The sequence below is a fragment of the Nicotiana tabacum genome, chromosome 17, assembly GCF_000715075.1.
Source record: "Nicotiana tabacum cultivar K326 chromosome 17, ASM71507v2, whole genome shotgun sequence".
Lineage (NCBI taxonomy): Eukaryota > Viridiplantae > Streptophyta > Magnoliopsida > Solanales > Solanaceae > Nicotiana > Nicotiana tabacum.
In genome coordinates, this window is record NC_134096.1 from 96,037,895 (window position 1) to 96,058,357 (window position 20,463).

General features: G+C 35.6%; 2 protein-coding genes across 2 annotated transcripts; both read right to left on the reverse strand.

The window, feature by feature from the left end:
* Positions 1-790: 790 nt before the first annotated feature.
* Positions 791-8,988, reverse strand: LOC107788422 (serine/threonine-protein kinase PBL34). The gene is made up of 6 exons (XM_016610102.2): positions 8,116-8,988; positions 6,923-7,245; positions 6,685-6,820; positions 2,766-2,902; positions 2,535-2,658; positions 791-1,499 (listed from the first exon to the last, which is right to left on the reverse strand). The coding sequence occupies exons 1-6, from the start codon at positions 8,285-8,287 to the stop codon at positions 1,018-1,020; spliced, it is 1,374 nt and encodes a 457-aa protein (XP_016465588.1). The 5' UTR covers positions 8,288-8,988; the 3' UTR covers positions 791-1,017.
* Positions 8,989-18,145: 9,157 nt separating this feature from the next.
* LOC107788420 (homeobox-leucine zipper protein ATHB-13) lies at positions 18,146-19,986 on the reverse strand. Its single transcript, XM_016610101.2, has 3 exons — positions 19,675-19,986; positions 19,114-19,511; positions 18,146-18,701 (listed from the first exon to the last, which is right to left on the reverse strand). Exons 1-3 carry the CDS (start codon positions 19,814-19,816, stop codon positions 18,315-18,317), a joined length of 927 nt encoding a protein of 308 aa, XP_016465587.1. The 5' UTR covers positions 19,817-19,986; the 3' UTR covers positions 18,146-18,314.
* Positions 19,987-20,463: the final 477 nt, after the last annotated feature.

Below are 20,463 nucleotides of genomic sequence, written 5' to 3' on the forward strand. Positions count from 1 at the left end.
CCTATTTAATTCTCGCTTTCGGGGGCCACTTCCACAACCACCAAAGAAAGTTGTTGATACGAAGTCGCAACAGAAACTGGGTAGCAAGCAGAGTGTTCAACCAAAACCTTCTGTTTGTTATATCTTTACATTATTTGGTTACTGATGCTTAAACTATAGGTTTTACTATTATCTACTATTAATGCAGAGCTGAGCCAATTTCATGGCTGCTGAAGTTTATTTTGTAACTTCGGAATATAGGCTCTAGTAATATTCCTTTGGAGGACATCCCAGAAGCTGTTTCTACGCAAAATAAATTCCTAAAGGATTTCACAGAACCAAGGTTACAGCCTCCCTAACATGAGTCAATGCTCAGGATATAGTTATCCTAGTCACTATGAGTGTGTTTGGTACAACGTATGTCATTTTCCATGGAAAATGTTTTCTAGTGCTTGATTTCTGAGTGGAAAATATTTTCTAGTAACCAAACATCAGAAAATGACTTACCAAATACACCCTAGATTGCTTACGGAGCAATCCTAAATCTCGGGTCACACTGCAATTTGTAATTTCTCTTGCACGAACCATCATTGATGCCGCCTCTGCATGAAATAAACCAAAACTATATGATCATAAATCATTAGTTTCTGAAAGGCGGTCTCATGGAATGCACCCACATCACCATCATCATCAGGAATAGTAAGGTAGGCAATAGAAATGATTTATCCTGGAGGTGATAAAGAAATTACTATTGAAACCTATTAGCAAAATGGATGACCAACACTTGGACCTGCATTTCAAAACAAAAGTCTAATCTCCATAAAAAGAAGTCTCAGTTTTCAAATTAGATAAGGAAGCACAAGCATACTAATTAGTTACAGGTTGCATCAAATAAAGTTTCTTCTTTAAGGATGCACTTGAAGTTTCCCCTTCTGCTTCCAGCATACTATAACATCTTTTCATCAGCACGACTAGGCTGAGAAGAAACCAGTAAACAGCAAACGCTAAGTCGCTTCTCTGTTAACCTAGTTAACTTTTTTATGGTTGGTAAGTGAGGGTATAGTTAGATGCTGAGGCATATGAACCATTTGGTGAAGAGAGGCTCTGAGCTGCATTACTCTTTGCTACAACCCCAGCTTGCACTTTATTGATCTTCTTGCCATTTGGGTTGACAACATCTTTAACTTGCACTTCAGGAAATTTGGCAATGTCTTTCAGTAAAGGCAGAGGCTTCAGCATTTCAACGACTTCACTCATATGAGGTCTGTTTTTGGCACTCCTTCTAAGACAGCGCGCTGCAATCTCAGTAGACCTAAATGCTCCTCTCTTTGAGAAGTGGCCTTCGAGACAAGGATCTATAATCTGACAAAATTGATGCCTATCTGAAAGAAATGGTTTTGCCCATGCCACTAAGTTATGTTCACCCCTTGGCCTGCTCTTGTCCATGGCTCTTCGGCCAGTCAGTATCTCAAGGAAAACCACTCCAAAGCTATATACATCACTTTTCATTGACAGATGCCCTGCCAAAAGTATAATAGTGTCAATAATCAGGTAATATACTGCAAAACCATCAAGAGATTATCCTACTTACAACAATAGCAATTCTATGGTGTTTAATTAAAATTGTTCTGCAGGGCTAATCGTCCCGTATCTAGCATATTGCTGCTAATATCATAATACTTGACACCCCTGAAGCATGAAACTCTGAACAGCGGAGACCAAACATTGATATGGTTCTGGGATTACAGCCAAATAAATATAAGTAATTTATTGGTGTCCTATATTTTCTACTGTATAGTGAACGTATGAATAAAAATGGAATCTTTACTCGTGATGCACGACATAATGACCAACTTTAAGGTAATTATGAGTGTCTTGTATTTAGTACTGTCGATTGCAGCACAGGATATGGCAGCTCAATAAATATGAAAACCTCCTATAAAAGGCCAAATATAACCAGTACTTCATGCCATTATATCTTTAGGACATGTGAGTAAACATCTTTTCGTACTTTAAATCCCATCCCCCACCCCCTCTGACGAAGGGAGAAAAAGGAAAGATTAGAAAGAAAGCAAGAAAAAGAATAGGCGGTCTAATTTGGGTACAAGATCACGAGGTTGAATTTTGGCCCTACCATTTAATAAGCACAACTTGGTTTACCCTATCCAAGAATAAAAATTCAAAACTACATTTCCCTCTCCAATCCATGGGCCATGTATTCCTATAACAAACTAACATAAGTTCACAATGGGATCTGTGTATTCCTTCATAATTCAATCCCGGCCATACACTGGGGGACTAAATTACCTCCTCCCTAGTGTCAAACTGTCAAACTCATTAAAAAAGGAGTTAATTAATGGTTGCAGATTCCAAAAGCACCTTTCCTTCTCCAATAAAATCTGAACCTTGAAAAGACTTTCTTGGAATACTACCATAGCAAAAGATTTGAAGCTTGCACAAAGCCTGAGAAATGCATTGTTTTCCCAAGGACAGCACAGTTTGAAAAGAAGAAGAAAAAAAGAAAAGAAAAAAAAGGAAGATAATTTTCAACTTACCAGTCATCACATACTCTGGAGCAGCGTAGCCATATGTTCCCATTACACGGGTTGAAACATGCGTCTTATCGCCCTCAGGGCCATCTCTGGCCAGCCCAAAGTCTGAAAGCTTCGCGTTGTAGTTCTGGAATGACAGTAACAATAATAGAAAGATATTTGAATATATCAAAGTAGTAACTATGGGGATATGCAGAGAAGATTCATAGTGTGTCAAGAATTTAAAATAATTACCGCATCTAATAAGACGTTCGATGCTTTAAAATCTCGATATATAACTGGTTTTTCAGCTTCTTCATGAAGATAGGCAAGGCCCTGTGCTGCCCCTAATGCTATTTTCATCCTGACGCACCAAGGAAGAGGCATGGACCCTGCAGAACAGAGAAAGAGAATATGGGAAGTAGACAGAGAGTAGAAAGAACTGACATAAACGTAAAATATGCAATAAGAACTACAAAAAGCTGATGAGTTGATATAACATATCTAAGTGGTTCATCTGTATAGAAAACAAAGTAATGTAGAGGTAAATGCAGTCCTCTTATGGTCACGGAACGGAAAACTACGTATATAACTGGATGACAGCAATAAATTATGATATACCTACCATCTCTGCTCCGATTCTGCAGATACTATTACGGCCAAGTATGGCAATAATAAGAAGATTCCAGATAATATGATACTTTGGAGGGAGGGGAACCTCAGAGTAGGCTTTAAGGTCATGTGAAATTTATAAGGTTTAGCAGGCTGATATTCAAAGTAGAAGAAACTAAAGATAAATAATTTAAAGGAGAAATCTTTCTATTCAAATGAGGTGGACAACATTTTGAATCAACCAGAGGAAGCATATTTTGCAAGGTAGTGGTCTATCTTCACACAGTACAAGGATGATTAAAATTCTTTTTTCATTTTCAGAAAAAACAGCATGAATTCAATCCATTATACAAAGTTATGCACATTAGGGACAAAATACAAACAATTACAAGGTTCGCAAGTAACTTTAGAACAATCTGAATACGAAAAATCAAATTCTACAGATGAAACCCTATGACAGGCATAACTTATTGGCCTAGTCCCAGGAGGCACTCAATAAGACCTATAACTAAAGTCTCATCTTTTCCTTCTAGTTTCTAGTTAGTTTCATGCAAAACTGTTCAAAGTTATAGCAACACCCCAAAAAGGCAGAAATGCATAATTCCAAGAAATATTATCAATCTCTTGCATGAGCCCTTTAAAGCTGAGGTCGGGTTGGAAAAAGGACTACTAACGGTTAGCTAAAATCAAATCCATCTATAGTCTCACTCATTTAACGCATTACGTACATAACCTAAATTTCTCACCGGTCAACACTAATGTCACCTGTTTCTGATATTACCCTCACATGTCTTTTCATCACCTTGGTACTAGTTAGACATCACTAGTTTTGAATAAGATATGTTCATCATTTAAGCTCTCTAATAGAAGTACCATTTCACATCTTTCATAGACAGAAATATTAAATCTTCTGAATTATCCATCATTGTACTTCTACTCAAGCGATTCACACTAACTTAATGCAGATTTTCCATGTGGACCCTACCATACTAAATTTTTTCCCAACCTTCCATTTCTCATCCACTAATGTTGCATGCCAACCCCTTGCTAGCTTGTACAGGCCACCAATATGACCTCTGCCTCTTTGAAGCCAAATGCAAAATTTAGCATGCATACACATTGTTACACAATAATAATTATCATTACTATTTGATAAGGTAAAAATAATTTCATTAATGGTGGAAATACTCCTGTATATAAGCGGTATAAAAGGTAGAGAATCTATAATAAGAATATGAGTCTCTAGCAAAGATACCCAATCATCCATACGCCAGGAACCTCACGGGCGCTATAAGATGAACCTAGGGATAAGAGACTATTCCTTAAATGTTGAAAGTCACTCTCTATCAGTTCAAAAGCACTCATACTTCTCTCTTTCCAAAGGACCTCATGAGGGCTTGAGGAGCAATTTTCCACGACTTACGTCTTCTCTATCTTCTTTTTGGAAAATGCTTCCTTCATTATGCCTGCCATCGTCCATCGTAAGTTGAACTACCTCAATAACTCCCACCATAACCGAGATACAGCCTATACAAACGGAGATTATTCACATCCGGATATTTTACACGTGAAACACCAATTGATGTAGTTCCTCCTCTTCCTCAAGTTTTTCGCTATTAAGATTGCACCCCTCACTGTGAGCCACGTAAAGAAGCAAATATTTCTTGGCACCGCCAGTATCTAGATTGATAGGTGTGGGAAATTCTTCCTTGACGAAGAGCTTAAGGTAATATAACCTAAATGAGAATGATCCGTCACTCCTGGTCTCCATCTACTCAAGTCCCGACTGACTACCTGGGTGTATTAATATTGTAAAATTGTTCAACCAGGTTTAGAAATTTTGCAATGAGGTTCCTCCAAAATCTTAGGTCTCAAAGAGCATCTCCTTCGTGCCTCCTCCATACCTTATGTACTGTCATCTCCTTCTAGCATAGATGTTTGGAAATATGAGCCTCAACGTACTACCCCCATACTACCTGTGACCCCAAAAGCTGACCCTATTTTGATAACCCTGAATTTGATGTACTTATTAATGGTGCAAGTGTGCACATACCAATAACAATAACAAGAACAATAATAATGTTGTAGTACTTAAATTAATATTATGATAAGTACAAACAACAACCTCTTGCTCTTGGGGTGACTCGAACTCACAACCTCTTGGTTGGAAGTGGAGGGTGCTCACCACTAGATCAACTCGCTCTTGTCATGATAAGTACAAACGTACACCATTATTACCAAGCTCCTGCATGAGCTATCGTCAAGTACATCCTTTCGAGCAAGTTATTTAAGGCACAACTATGGGATAATTGTTACAATTACAACTATTTAGTTTTACCTCATCCTTAACTATCACAAACCTCCATCACTAGCGGAGTCATATAAGGAGGAAACTCTATGTACAGTTTTGAGTAGGAGCTATTTAGGGCATATCTATCTCAGCTGGTTTTCTACCATTAAAGTAGAGTCCTAATGATATTTCTATTTCCAATATAGCATGCTTGGCAGTAGTTCATGTCCAACTGAGCTTTAATTCATATCCAAACATATAGGTTATGGTTTCCATGCAGCAAGTTGAGCCTAAATGCTCTTTATCAATGCTCACATTATGTTAATAAGTAGAAATACCTTTAGAAGAATAGCTAGAATTCATTAAATACGTACGGTTTAGAGAGTGCACGACCTCATGTCGGAGTAGGTAAGGTATAAATTGCAATTTCAAGAGGGTAACCATTTTATCAGAAGTGATTAACCATTTTGGGATCTCATTAAATGGCAGGGAATGAATGCATCTAATGTGTAATCTTGTACAAATTTTTATATCTGAAAGTTGTACTAAGTATCTTGCTTAGCTTGGTTGTTCTAGCTACATGCAACTTAACAGCTCTGTCTGTTTATTAATCTCATCCACTAATCTGTCTTTGGTAAACGAGTAGAATATTTACAAGGTGAATAAAGAAAAGACCTCCTACATGCACTTTAGTTAATTTTATGCACCAAAACCTAATATTAGTAAGTTTCTGGACAAACCTGGTGATAACACCTAAATGCAATTTCACTTCAAATCAGATGAGTTATTAATTCTTGTACCAACTGCTTGTAATATGTTAAACCAATCTTAGATGGATAGCAGAATGTTAGTTGGTACAATCTTTTTCTAGTCAAAATCTATCATATCTTCCTCTAGTTTTGCTACAGAACACCAAAAAGAAAACTCAAAACAAAATTAGAAAGATGCCATAATGCAGCAATTTCCTAACCATCAAAGCGTAATAATTTATGATTGCAAGTAAATGCTGAAACTAAGTTAGGGTTAATATCAAATGCATAAAAAATAAAGATACTAGTCGGCCAAAGATGATTCATAAGCCCGTAAGGAGTAGTAAGTGCATAGAACAATCTAAAACGAACAATATAAAACATAATCTTTAAACTTTTACCACTAACGCAGCCTAATGGAGAACTTATATGCTACATATTCTATTATGGAAGAGATTTACGCAGAAAATGCTAATTGTCAAGCAAAACATACAGAAAAGCACAGGTATAACGTGGAACATACTTCTGAATAAGTGGTTCTCCAAACTTCCACGAGCCATAAACTCATAGACGAGCAGCCTCTGATCGTCTTCCATGCAATAACCAACTAATTTAACCAAATTCTGATGGTGGAGATTGCCAAGAAAGTTTACTTCAGCCTGTCAAACGACGATAACTTGTAAATGGACATAAATAAAATAAATACAGCATTAGACCTTCAAAGTCCAGAAAATGAAGACAAAATCAAGAAAGTTACATACGAGCCACTCTTTATGACCCTGAAGTCCATTTTTATTGAGAGTCTTTACTGCAACAGGAAGTCCAGTGCCGGGTTTCACTGGTGAACTTCCATTCTCATTGATCCACCCTTTGTAAACAGGGCCAAAGCCGCCCACTCCAAGAAGACTTTCACGTTTGAAGTTCCTTGTTGCCAACTTCAGCTCATTAAAAGCAAAGTTTCGAAGCTGGGAAGCGATTTCCAGTTCCTTGCCTCTATTAGGAGTGGTTGGAGTAGATGATTCGACATCACTGGTTGTCGAAGATGACAAAGTTGGAGCAACGGGAGGATCTCTGGTGGTCTCATCTTAAGATTTAGTTGGAACATTCAAAAACTATGAGCAATGGTGCCAAATTCCAAAGTAAAGCTTTATGCACACATATAAAGCTGCTTATTAACCACATAAGAAAACTAATTCTCACATGAATATTAGGAGTAGAACATGATCTTATTCTTTAGCATATTTACAGAAGAAAATAACTCAAAATTCATCAGATATAACATCCCCTCTCTGTTAACACAGACACAACTGATTTAGGCATTTCACTGCAAAGCAGATCTCCCGCCAACATGCTAAGACATGTGTTGGAGATGGACATTTAGTAAATGACAGTTGACATATTCAGATGAGGTAAAAAATTCCCTAACGAGAAAAACACTGAAGTGTTTTCCCCCTTATTTGGAGACTCAATGATGGTGCTCCTACTTTGCTTTAGGGTTCGACAAACTTTAAAGAGTTCCTAAGCAGGGAAAAAGTTGCATATTTCAGCTTTTTTTTTCCCTTTTTTTCTGGGGGTGTGTGTGTGGGCGCGCTGAAGGAGGGGGCGGCCGTAGTCAGGTAGGTTAATTGGTTCAAAGAATAACCATTCTCCATTGACAATGTCAATGCTAATCAAGTTTATCTCATGGAAGCACATTGAACATCAATGGATTTAATACTAACCATCCAAAAATGAACTGCTTTTACCATCATGATGTGACTAAATAAACCCCATTTGCTAGAGATACAGCATTATTATTTGAAGCAAAAGAACTTAAGCTGCCCAAAGAAAATGGTGTTATCAACATGACAAGGAAAACCAAATCAGCTATAAAAGAAATGTCATACAAGCGGGTTATTTTCAAGAAGATTAAAAGGGAAAAAAACTAAAAAAGAACATTGAAAGGAATTTATACCAGAAGTTCTGCTAGAGCCATTATCAACTTTAGACTTTGGTGACATGCACAGATACTTCAAAATTCTACAGCCCCCAAATGAAGCATTGTTAGCTTTCTTCATTGTTCCGTTCTTCTCCATTCTCAAACTTGTCTTCTTCAAGTTTATGTCTTCAGAAGCTAATAACCCCATTTGCTTCTTAACGCCCAATTTGAGCTTCGTTTTTGCCGAAAATAAATCATTCAATGCATCAAAATCCACTCTTTTACTCTCCTCTTATCCACAGTTAACTTTCTATTAATGCTTTTAATCTCCTTTTTTGAGACGTGTTAATCCAAAGATTCCAAACCTCATCGATAATGTCGATACTAATCCATATGCCAGCAAAGAAAGAAAATACAAACAAGCATAAATTTGTAATTTTCTTTCTTGCATTAGAGTAATTAGTCATACAAAATAGAAGTTGGGATTACAAAAATTTTGGCCCAAAATTATTAAACTGAAAAAATAATGCACGAGAATAACCCAGATGAATTGGGCCATTTGGAATTACAACACTGAAAATTTCAGGTAATATGTCAGTCCTACTCATGCTTCTTCCATTGTTCTTCTACTTTGTCTCTTATTTTGTCACATTCTAACGTACACACACAAAAGGACAGAACAATATTACTAGGATCCAATCAGTAATAAACAAAAAGAGGGTTTCGAGAATAGAGACGACGACACGAACACGAACATGAACACGGGTGGGTTGTTTTTCTAGGCGGAGCGAAGCATGCTAACGACAACATGGGAGAGTGTCTTCAGTGTGTGCTAAAAGGGGGTTCTGATGGAATTTTGTGTTACTTACAGGCGCATATTTTAATTATTTTAAAATGTGTGGACTGACAGTTGAATAATCTGATTATTCATTCAAATATGATTGGATTTTCATCTTCTCGGCATTTAGTTCAAGGGTTGGGTAGGTCTACATTGCAGTCAAGAACGGTCTGTTTTCTTTGACGTTTTAATTTTTTTAGTTCGCTTTGCCTTGTATTTGCAACCACCAGTAAGCATTTTCTTTTTCTCATTTTTCTCCCTTACTACTCCTTCCGTCAAGGTGTAGGTCAGTACGGTACGGTATTTAAATATTTTGGTTCAGATAGTTCGATTTTTCTCCTTTCGATTTCGGTTTATTCGGTTCGATAACTTCGGTTTATTCGGTTTGAATACTAACTAATGCATACAGTCATATAGACTGTAATATTCTTAATTAAAGTACCTAGAAGTACAAAATTAAAAATATTTGTTGACAAAAGTTTTGTCCAAAATCAACAAATAGCAACCTAGAGAGAGAAAACTGTACATAAAGGAATAAATTTGATCATTAGAAATGTCTTGTTACTTGCTTAGAGTTAATTGATGAACTTAGAGAATAAAAAAAAGTAATATTTTAGATTTTTTATATTTATGTTATAATTAATAATATGTGTATTGTGAAATATAATAGATATTTCAGTACGGTATCGGTATTTTATTTTAAAATACAAAATACCATACCAAATAGCAATTTTTTTTAAAACTTAAACCAAATACCATACCGAATACCAAAATATCAAATACCAAAATTTTCGATTTCGATACGATAATTCGGTATTTTTCAAATTATGCACAGCCCTACCTTCCGTCCATTTTTATGTGATGGTATTAGACACACCGTCAAAAGGATTAATACTCCGTATACGAAATATCAAAAGTATTCTTTTAGATAAATAGTATTAAGGGTTCTACATTTTTCTAAGCGAGTGTTGCGGCCAAACGCACACGCAAGTATACGTGGTTGTTAAGTAATAAAGTGACTAAAGGTCGAATATCGAACCCACGAGGACTTGTGATTAATTATTAACTAAATTAGACTATCTTAATTATCTAAACAAGAATTAAACCTAAAAATATTTGATTCTAAACTAATTAAATAAAAAAATATAAATAATGAACTTTGAACAGAGAAAGAGCAGATTTTTATGATATCAATGTAATGAAAACGATCTAGGGTTATGGGCTATCTAACAATCCTATTGTATTCTTCAATTGAATTGACCGACTAATTTATCTAGCTTATTGGTTGACAGGGTTAATATTGCTCATAAAAATCTGTCGAGTTCTTACTCGCCTATTCAAACTAACCTAATACCTATATGTCTATGGAGTTAGAATCAACAAGAACGCATTTATAATTCCTGTAAATCAACCAAGCAAGGCAATTAGGTATATGTCTATCCTAACCACGAATCTGTTCCCCGATGCCCGAGTTCAAGAACTTGCTCTACTCAATCCTATATGCAATCTAGAATTCCCACTTTCGAGTTCAATTCTAGATTCGTAAATAGTATTCAATTGGTGATCAAGCAATTAAATAATTAAGCGCAAAATTGAATAAATAAACCAATATGATAAATCAAGAAGGCAAAATCAATATCCGAATAATAATAGTCATGAAAGAACCACAACCCTAGAACGTGAAGTTTAGCTCCACATAGATATGGTAGCCAAACAACAAATCATACAAAGAAACATAAAAATTACTAAGTTTGGTGGGAGAAAGATGAAACTTGATGAATTCCGGCCTCCACGGCGGCTCTGTGCTTGTGTTTCCTCTCAAAAACGTCCTCTCCAAGTATGTTCTCCTCCGGTATGTTCTCTTCCGATCTTTTTTCTTTCGGTCCTTTTTTCCTATATGGCATTTTTAGGTCTATTTATATGTATAGGGAAAGACCTAAACATGTAGGACAAGTCCTAGTCAAACCCGAAAACGAATTAAGTCTTCAAAATTCGGATTGGACCTGGCCCCAGGCCTGGCGTCGCCAGCCTAACGCCAGCCTCAGCCTGGCTTTAGCCTTGCAAAGCCAGCTTCAAGCCTGGCGTCGCCAGGTTCTCTCATTCACTGCTCCTGCGCACGCTTTCAACTTGTAGGTCTCCTTTTTCTTCTACTTTCATCTCAAATTCACCTACACATAAAATAGACTTAATTAAGCACAAATATAATATAGTTTAGTATTAAATCCCCAAAATATAAGGTAAGTAATGCACTAAAAATATGTAATTATAACCAAACATCAGCGAGCAATCCCAACAAGTTATGTTATTAAAGGTAAAATAAAGTATTAAAATTAAATAGTTTTTAGAAAATAAATACTATACGTAACATTTTTTCTTTGACACTAATAAGAGAAATGCATCACATAAAATGGGATATAAAAAATACACTATTTAACTCATACATATTCGTGTTCTTAAAATTGGAATGAGTTCGCAATGAATCTAAATCGGGAACTTCTTCTTTAGATAGTTTTTAAAATTTGAACTCAAATTTTGTTCCAATATGTACTTAAAGGTTTTCAAGAAGAATATTGTATTGGAAATTATTTTTCTTGTGAGTTAGTTGTTAAATAGTGCACCTCCCAGAAATAGTAACAATAATTCTTTTTCATCTCTTCTCTGCTATGATGAAAAAACTCATACTTCTCTCTACTCTTTCTCTCTCTGGAAGTTTCCTTTAATCTTTCATCTCGATTCATTGCATGTTGTAGATTCATAGATGATGAGCTAATAATTCAAGTTCTAACATGGTATCAGAGCGCCGATTACTGGATTAGAGTTGTTTCGCGATTTTGTTCTTCGAAGCTTGACCTGGGTTCAGCAATGGCGGACGATGAGATTGCAAATCTGCCTCACAATCATCCATGGTTCCTAAAGAATTTTGATATACCAGGAACAACTTTAATCTTGCTCAAACTAACAGGGCCAGAAAACTATGCCCTTTGGAGTAGATCTATGCGAGTTGCACTGTTGGTGAAGAACAAATTAGGGTTCGCGGATGGCACTTGTGTCAAAATCTCTTACATATGTGATTTGGACACACAGTGGGAAAGATGCAATGCAGTTGTGGTGTCATGGCTGAGTAGCACTGTTTCGGCAGAATTGGTACCTAGTATCATGTATGCCTCTAGTGCAAGTTTGGGACAAATTCAAGGAGATATTTGATAAGTCTAATTTGACTAGGATTTACCATTTGTGGACACACATTGCAACCCTAAGACAAGGTATGGACTCTGTCACAAGTTATTTTTCAAAATTAAAAGAGTTATGGAATGAATTAGATATATTAGCACATTTACCTTCATGTGAGTGTGAGGAATCACGACCTTATGTAGAACACCTAGTAAGACAAAGGCTGTTGCAATTCTAATAGGACTGAATGAGAGTTATAGCCATGTTAGGAGTGATGTTCTACTGAAAAGGCCAGTTTTGAGTGTAAATCAAGCATATGCAGTTGTAGTTCAGGAGGAAAGCCAAAGAAGATTGGGTGTAGTGGATTCCAGTAAGGATCCTTTAACGATGTTAGCAGCATACAAAGGCCAAGTGTTTAAGAACAAAAGGCCAGGGATGATATGTGAACATTGTGGTTATAAGGGACACCTAAAGGAGAATTGCTACAAAATCATTGGGTATCCACATGACTTTAAGAGCAAAAAGAAATGACAGTACAATGTAGCCAAATCATTTGCCAACACTGCAAACACTAAAGATGATACCATTGGGAAGAATCAGATTCAGATTCAACAGGGCAATTACTTTACTGAGAAGCAGTACAAGCAATTGGTGAGTTTGTTGTCAAAGACCTCAACAGGTGAAAACTCTTCAATTCATGGAGCATCCTCTAATTTGGCAGGTACTGTATCATTATTGTCTAATGCTCAATGTTATGATTGGGTAATAGACTCAGGAGCTTCACATCATATTACTTTCTGCAAAAATATTTTGGAAAGAGCATAAACAGGCAGAGTAATGATGGAGTACAGACTCCAACATGATCTAGATCAGAAATTACACATACATGGGATAAAATAGTAATGGATACACAGAGGATTAAGAATGTTCTACATGTTCCAGACTTTAAGTTCAACTTGCTTTCAGTATTAAAACTGATAAAAGAGCTATATTATCCAGCCTGTTTTTATCCTGACTTTGTCATCTTTAGGGCCTCTACAATGGCATGGTTCTAGGATTTGGTAGAGAGGACAATGGGTTTTACATACTCAAAGGGAGAAGATTGTAGTAGTAACATCAGTTCAAAAGGAGAAAATAAAAACCACACTATGGCACAATAGGCTAGGACACGCTTCAACAACAGCTATTCAACACTTACCAGATTTCCAGAATAAAGTCAAACTAGACATACAAAAAGTCTATCATATCTGTCCATTAGCAAAATAAAGTAGACTAAAGTTTCCTACTAGTATCAGTAAAACTAGTAGTATCTTTCAGCTTGTGCATATTGATGTATGGTGGTCATATAGGACAACAACTTATAACAGGAAATACTATTTTGCTACTTTGGTTGATGACTTTAGTAGGTATACATGGGCTTGTTTGTTACATTCAAAATGTGAAGTAATAGTTGTATTGAGGGACTTCTTCTCATTAATAAAGACCCAGTTTGGTACTTGTGTAAAGACATTGAGATATGACAATGGAACAAATTTCTTCAATAACAAATGTAATGAGCTATTGTCTTTACTGGAAATTGTACACCAAAGTAGTTGTCCTTATACACCCCAACAAAATGAGATAGTTGAAAGGAAGCATAGGCATATTTTGGAAGTAAATAGAGCCTTAAAATTCCAAAGTGGTCTGCCTTCAAGATTTTAGGGTGATTGTGTAAAAATTGCAGTCTATCTGATTAATAAGCTGCACGCACAAAGTGTTGAAGGAAAAATCGCCTTATGAAGTACTGTTTGGTAAAATACCTAAAATAGACCATTTAAGGGTATTTGGGTATTTATGTTATGCTTGTGTACTACCTAGGAAAGATAAGTTCTCACCCAGGGCAAGGAGGACTGTCTTGGTTAGGTATTTAGAAACTCAAAAGGGCTACAAATTATATGACCTGGAAACCATGAATTTTCTAGTTAGCAGGGATGTCAGTTTCAAGGAGGATGTATTCCCTTTTAAGCATCTCACAGAAGATGCTGGAGAAATATTCACTTAACTGACAGGCACACCAATACACTCAGGAGGAAGGAGTTCATGCTCACCAGCACATGAACACACTCAAAACCAGTCATTTCAAACAGCATGTGCAGATGAACACACTGATGAAGGTGAATATCTTGCTACTACAGGAGATGGGGATATTATTCCAGAAGCTGAAGCACATTCAAATGAAGAAGGGCTACCAATAACAACAGAACGACCAACAATTGAAGCAGATAGAGATCCTACACAGGAAACAACCCATGATCCACCTGATGCCTTGGAACCTACAACACCTTTAATAGAGGAGCCTATGCCACCAGTCAATGGCACAACTAAACTGAGGAGATTTGGTAGAGGAGTAAAACCACCAAATGGATATCAATAATGCTTTTTTGCAGGGTAACTTAATTGAGAAAGTTTATATGGATCTACCTCAAGGATTTCATAGGCAGGGGGAGTCCAAAGTATGCAGATTACACAAGTCTCTATATGGCTTAAAGCAAGTTTCAAGGCAGTGGAACATCAAGTTAACCAATGCCCTAACTGATGCTAGATACTTCCAGAGTGCCTATGACCATTCCCTGTTCACTAAGAAGGTGAAGGCAGACATAGTCATCATATTAATCTATGTTGATGAAATTCTAATTACTGGGAGCAACAACACATTTGTAGATAAAGCAAAGAACACATTACATAACAGTTTCAAAATGAAGGACCTGTAAGAGCTTAAATATTTTCTGGGAATAGAGATCATGAGATCCAAGAAAGGGATCCTATTAAACCAAAGAAAGTATGCCTTACAACTCATCTCAGACACATGGTTGAGTGGTGCAAGACCTGCTAGTTCTCAACTGGAACAAAATCTGAAGCTCACAACAATCGATTATGACAAACACACGAACAAGACAGAGGATGAGGAACTGAAAGATATAAATGGGTATTAAAGATTGATAGGCAAATTGATCTACTTGACTATAACTAGGTCGAACATCTGTTTCGCAGTACAATTGCTGAGTCAATTCATGCAACATCCAAAATAGTCTTACCTGGAAGCAGCCATGAGAGTTGTCATATACATTAAGAAGTCACCAGGAATGAGGATATTTATGAAAGAGGAGCACTAGCACAAGTGACTGCCTATTGTGATTCAGATTGGGCAGCATGCCCAAACACAAGAAGGTCAGTGACTGGCTATGTGATCAAGTTAGATGACTCATTGGTTTCATGAAAGTCGAAGAAATAATAGACAACGAACAGAAGTTCTGTTGAAGTAGAATATAGAAGTATGGCAGCAGTCACTGCAGAAATTGTTTGGCTAGTAGGACTACTGAAGGATCTTAATGCGGTAGTACAAGAACCTGTGTAAGTTTACACAGATAGTAAAGCAGCAAATCCAATCTATCATGAAAGAACCAAGCACATAGAAATAGACTGCCACTTTATGAGGGAGAAGATTAAAGAAGGACTGATCGCACCTGACTATGTTTCCATCAAGGAGCAAATTGCAAATATAATGACCAAAGGGTTAGGTGTAAGTCAACACCATCTTTTGTTATCCAAGCTAGGAGTGTTAGATGTATTCCACCCTCCAGCTTAAGGGGGAGTATCAAAACTATAGTGGTCAATTTATAATTAGTAAAGATTAGAGAGTTAGTTAGAAGGGAGTGAAGTGCACGTGAGTTAGTTGTTAAATAGTGCACCTCCTAGAATTAGTTAACACTAATTCATTTTCATCTCTTCTCTGCTATAATGAAAAAGCTCAGACTTCTCTCCACTCTTTCTTTCTCTGGAAGTTTCCTTTAATCCTTCATCTCGATTCATTGCATGTTGTAGATTCATAGATGATGAGCTGATAATTCAAGTTCTAACAATCTATGACTTTTTTTGCCAAATCAAATGAAGGAAAACAAAATTAAAGTCGTCTATATCAACTGATCATATTTTATATGATGGTATTAGACACACTGTCTAAAGAATTAATACTCCGTATACGAAATATCAAAAGTATTCTTTTAGATAAATAGTATTAAGGGTTCTACATTTTTCTAAACGAGCAATCCCAACAAGTTATGTTATTAAAGGTAAAATAAAGTATTAGAATTAAATAGTTTTCAGAAAAGAAATACTAAAAGTAACATTTTTTCTTTGACGCTAACAAGAAAAATATAGCACATAAAATGGGATATAAAAAATACACTATTTAACTCATACATATTCGTTCGAGTTCTTGAAATTGGAATGAGTTCGCAATGAATCTAAATCGGGAACTTCTTCTTTAGATAGTTTTTAAAATTTGAACTCAAATTTTGTTCCAATACATACTTAAAGGTTTTCAAGGAGAATATTGTATTGGAAAATGTTTTTCTAAACTAATCAGTCTCCCTTTTTATTTGGCCAATAACATCCTCGTGTGTTCTTCACTAGCCGAACACATGCATACTATATTCTGGGTATCATAATAAATTAATGTGGGTATCATAATAAATTATGCATAATATGTGTATCATAATAAATTATACATTTTATGTATTATTTCTTAAGTGGTGTGCAAAATCAATAGTGTACAAGTAAAAGTGAACGGAGTGAGTATATATATTCTATACCCGACCTGAAAGACACTGCTTCAAATAGAATCAGCTTTCACAATTTTGGTAGAATTTCTTAATGTTTCACTCGGATCATATTTCCTTTGTAAACTATTTTCTCTTTCTTTCTGATTTGTATTCTTTAAGCTGCTTTTTTTACTAGTCAAGCGTATGAAATAAAACTTAAGAAGTGGGACAAGAAGAGAGACATCAGTAATTTAGGAAATCTCAACGAGATTATCTGTAATCTGCTCTTACGGATATATTATGTGGAGAGAACAACTTTCCCATGTTAGTATCAAAGTCTATCTCTTTCAAAATAAAAATTGAAGAATTAACCTAAATAGTATAGTATAGTATAGTATATATATTAAATGTATAATATATATATATATATATATATATATATATATATATATATATATATAATTTATGTACTAAAAAAAAAAAAGAGTAAATTGAACCGCAAAAGATGCTATTTTCAATCAGCCTTGAACACACATGAAACAACTAGTTGTGGGCCAAAATGGAGAAACCTTTTTAAGAAACCTATTGCTTGGGGGCCGGATTCACGAAATGGGCCATCCTTTGGTTTATAGCATGTGCGCCTCTCTCCTTCTTGATTGTTTTATGTCCATTCACAATCATCTACCCCTTAATTCTAAACTAGTTAAATTTATTAGGTTGAAACCTTTTATCTGGAAAATGAAAACAAGACTGGTTATGAATTGTTACATTTAGGGGCGGAGTTATAGTGTTAATTATGGATCCATAAGAGCCTAGTAATTAATAAACTGATATATACATTCTTTGCAATATATGTGCCTATTCATCGCTTGTATATTATTATTATTATCATCCTCAATCAGTATATGCAACATGAGCAACCGACATCAAAAGAAGCTTCTAAAAAATGGACTTCATACAAATATACAATTTCGCTTTTCAAAAGACAAAAGATTCTAACGATCATAATGTTTAATTTAAAAATCAATTAGCAACAAAGAGTGCTCCATAACTGGAGCATAAATTTCAAATAATAATGCAGGAGAGAATCTTCTCCGTCAATGGACCCCATGATCACCACATTTCTTCCTTTTCTTTCAGTATTATAATAATAATAATATAATATTACTACTACTATATGTTATCCAATGCCAGAGAAGGGAGACCCCACCTGATATTGCATGGAACATGGCTCTCTTTTATTTTCAGACACACGACATATTATAATTATAAGCTGCTCTCTCAAGTGGTCCAACCTATAATTGAAAAAACATAAGTAAAAATTTTATCCCTAGGTATATTTATACCCAATAAATAAATATAATGTGTTTTCACAAACATATATAGCTATCACTAAACTGTAAGTAATTAATCTACATTCTCACGTTAATGCATACTGCCTATCGATCGCAAGAATGGAAGTACTCTACATATGCACTTAATTATAAAATCAAAAAGAAACGATTTCTCACATGCTCACTATCAAGTGCTTGGTAATAATTCTTACATGATTAGCTATACACCCAATGAAGGAATTAAACTATTGGCAATAAGAACAAAAAGGACAAAAAGCGTTTAGTGTAATTGAATAATAATAATAAAGAAAATTAATTGAACTGTTGCTGCTCTGGCCATGGCCAAAAATTTGTCTGATCATTCACGGGAGTAGCAAACATATTGCAGAATCCTTGATCATCTGGGACCGTTGGATCAATCGTGTGGCACTGGAGATCTGATCTTGATGAACTCTGATGAAAGAGCTGGGCCAAAGGGATTGGGCTGGATTCTGGGAAAACATTATTCTTGTTGTTATTGGAGTAAAATGGGCTGTCACCTGATGATGTCCTTGTAGTTGTCGTTGTTCCAATATTTACATCTATACTGTTATTCTCTTCACTTCCATTACTCCAAGATCCCTCGTTTTCTTTGTTCAGATTTATCATTGGTGCGCCTCCGCCGCCTGATTCTCTGTTCCTCAGAGTTAATAACTGTAGCTGCCACCAGAATAATACATAATGGATGACAACAAATTAAATGAATAAATTAAACCAACTTTAGGGAACTGTGCATAACAGAAGTAGGAGTATATATTTTTACGCATAAAAACATCAGAGAAAATTATGAAGAATTTGGTTGCGGCCAAGGCGGTCCTAAATTCTAGAGTAGTTACATTAATTTTTTGTAATTGAGTTCTAAATTTAATTTTTGTATATATTTAATAAATTTTTTAATACAAACACAGAGTTGTACTAAAGTTATTGAATTCGGCAAAATTCGTACTAAAGTTAAATTGATATGTTTTAACTTAGCTGCCCAAATTTGATATCCAACTTGTCCATTTTCTTGGGAAATTATCTAGCTGTGCATTCATGTGAGTGAGGTTACGTGATGATAATCGGAAATTACCTCGGAATGAAGATTCTTGTTTTGAGTCTTGAGTGCATCGTTATCAGACTTAAGTGCATCATATTGTCTCTTCAAGATCTCGTAATCTCTTTCCAATTGCTTAGTCTTCCACCTTGCTCTTCTATTCTGGAACCAGATTGCAATCTGTCTAGGCTGCAACCCTAAAGCTCTAGCCAACTGAATTTTCCTCTCAGGCTCAAGCTTGTTGGCCACTTCAAAACTTCTCTCAAGTGCCTTCACTTGCTCCAAATTAAGCCTCCTCTTCTTCTCCCCTAGCAATTGCGAAGAGCCATCATCATCTGACATTTCATTATCATCCACTCTCAAATCCTGATGATTATCGCACCTCTCCACACCCGAAAACGACATCGATCTCCTCATTAACATTGATGATACGCCTACATACATCATTTTTGACACGGAACATAATTATATATGTGCAAAACTACTTAAATTTCAACAGATATTAAAGTCTGAAATTATGAACATATCAAGTTTAAATCTTGATAGACATATAATAAAATTACAAGTAGGGAGAGATCAGTAAAAAAATGTACGTACCATTGAAGTCTTGATGAGGAATGTTACAAGGAGAGGGAAAAACTTTAGGGGAGGTGGAAGGAATGTGATTATCTTGAAAATTGATGGAAATTTCAGGAGTAGAAGGAACAAAGGCCATGATCCCTGTAATACCAGAAAGCATATTAATGTTAGCTAAAAATATCTCATAAGATTTTTCCAATAGTCAGCTACTGTATATATGGTATGCGTGTCAACAACTGACGGTGTGAAGTCAGAGGTCTAATTTTTAAGTGGGAACATGGAACGGGGACATTAACATGGGGTAGGAAGATGGCAAGACTGGAATCCAGCGAAGTGTATAGTTAAGAATTAAGAGGCATATAACGTGAGGTGTTATTTATTTATTTTATTATTAGTCTTCCAAATATTCTTCTTACCTGCAATGTGATGTTGTTCTATTGCCCTTGCACCTTTGCTAATTTAGGTATTTATATTTACATGACATGAAATCCATTGCAACCCATTCTTGGATTAGTTTATGAGTATTACTTATCATAATTTACTGACTACTTTTTATTATTTATCTGACAATATATACAAGTTAAACTTCTTATCAATTAATATGTGAACTCTCTAGCTATAAGTTAAATTGGCTCGAGTAAGGTTTTCCACTATAAGTCAATCATTATACAATGCATAATGCATACTTTCAATAAATTTCTGGTCACTAATTAATCTTTAATCGGAGAAATATATACAAGATATGAGCTTATGCTGCATGGTTTACCATCTACTGTTTGAGGGAAATTTACTAAAATTGATGAAATT

Coding starts and splice junctions, on each gene's coding strand:
- LOC107788420 (XM_016610101.2), bottom strand. CDS start 19,816: ATGCTTTCTGGTATTACAGGGATCATGGCCTTTGTTCCTTCTACTCCT. Junction 19,512..19,674: donor TCCTCATCAAGACTTCAATG/GTACGTACATTT, acceptor TGATGTATGTAG/GCGTATCATCAATGTTAATG. Junction 18,702..19,113: donor ACAAGAATCTTCATTCCGAG/GTAATTTCCGAT, acceptor TTCTGGTGGCAG/CTACAGTTATTAACTCTGAG.
- LOC107788422 (XM_016610102.2), bottom strand. CDS start 8,287: ATGGGGTTATTAGCTTCTGAAGACATAAACTTGAAGAAGACAAGTTTG. Junction 7,246..8,115: donor TGGCTCTAGCAGAACTTCTG/GTATAAATTCCT, acceptor CTAAATCTTAAG/ATGAGACCACCAGAGATCCT. Junction 2,903..6,684: donor GGAGAACCACTTATTCAGAA/GTATGTTCCACG, acceptor TCTGTTCTGCAG/GGTCCATGCCTCTTCCTTGG.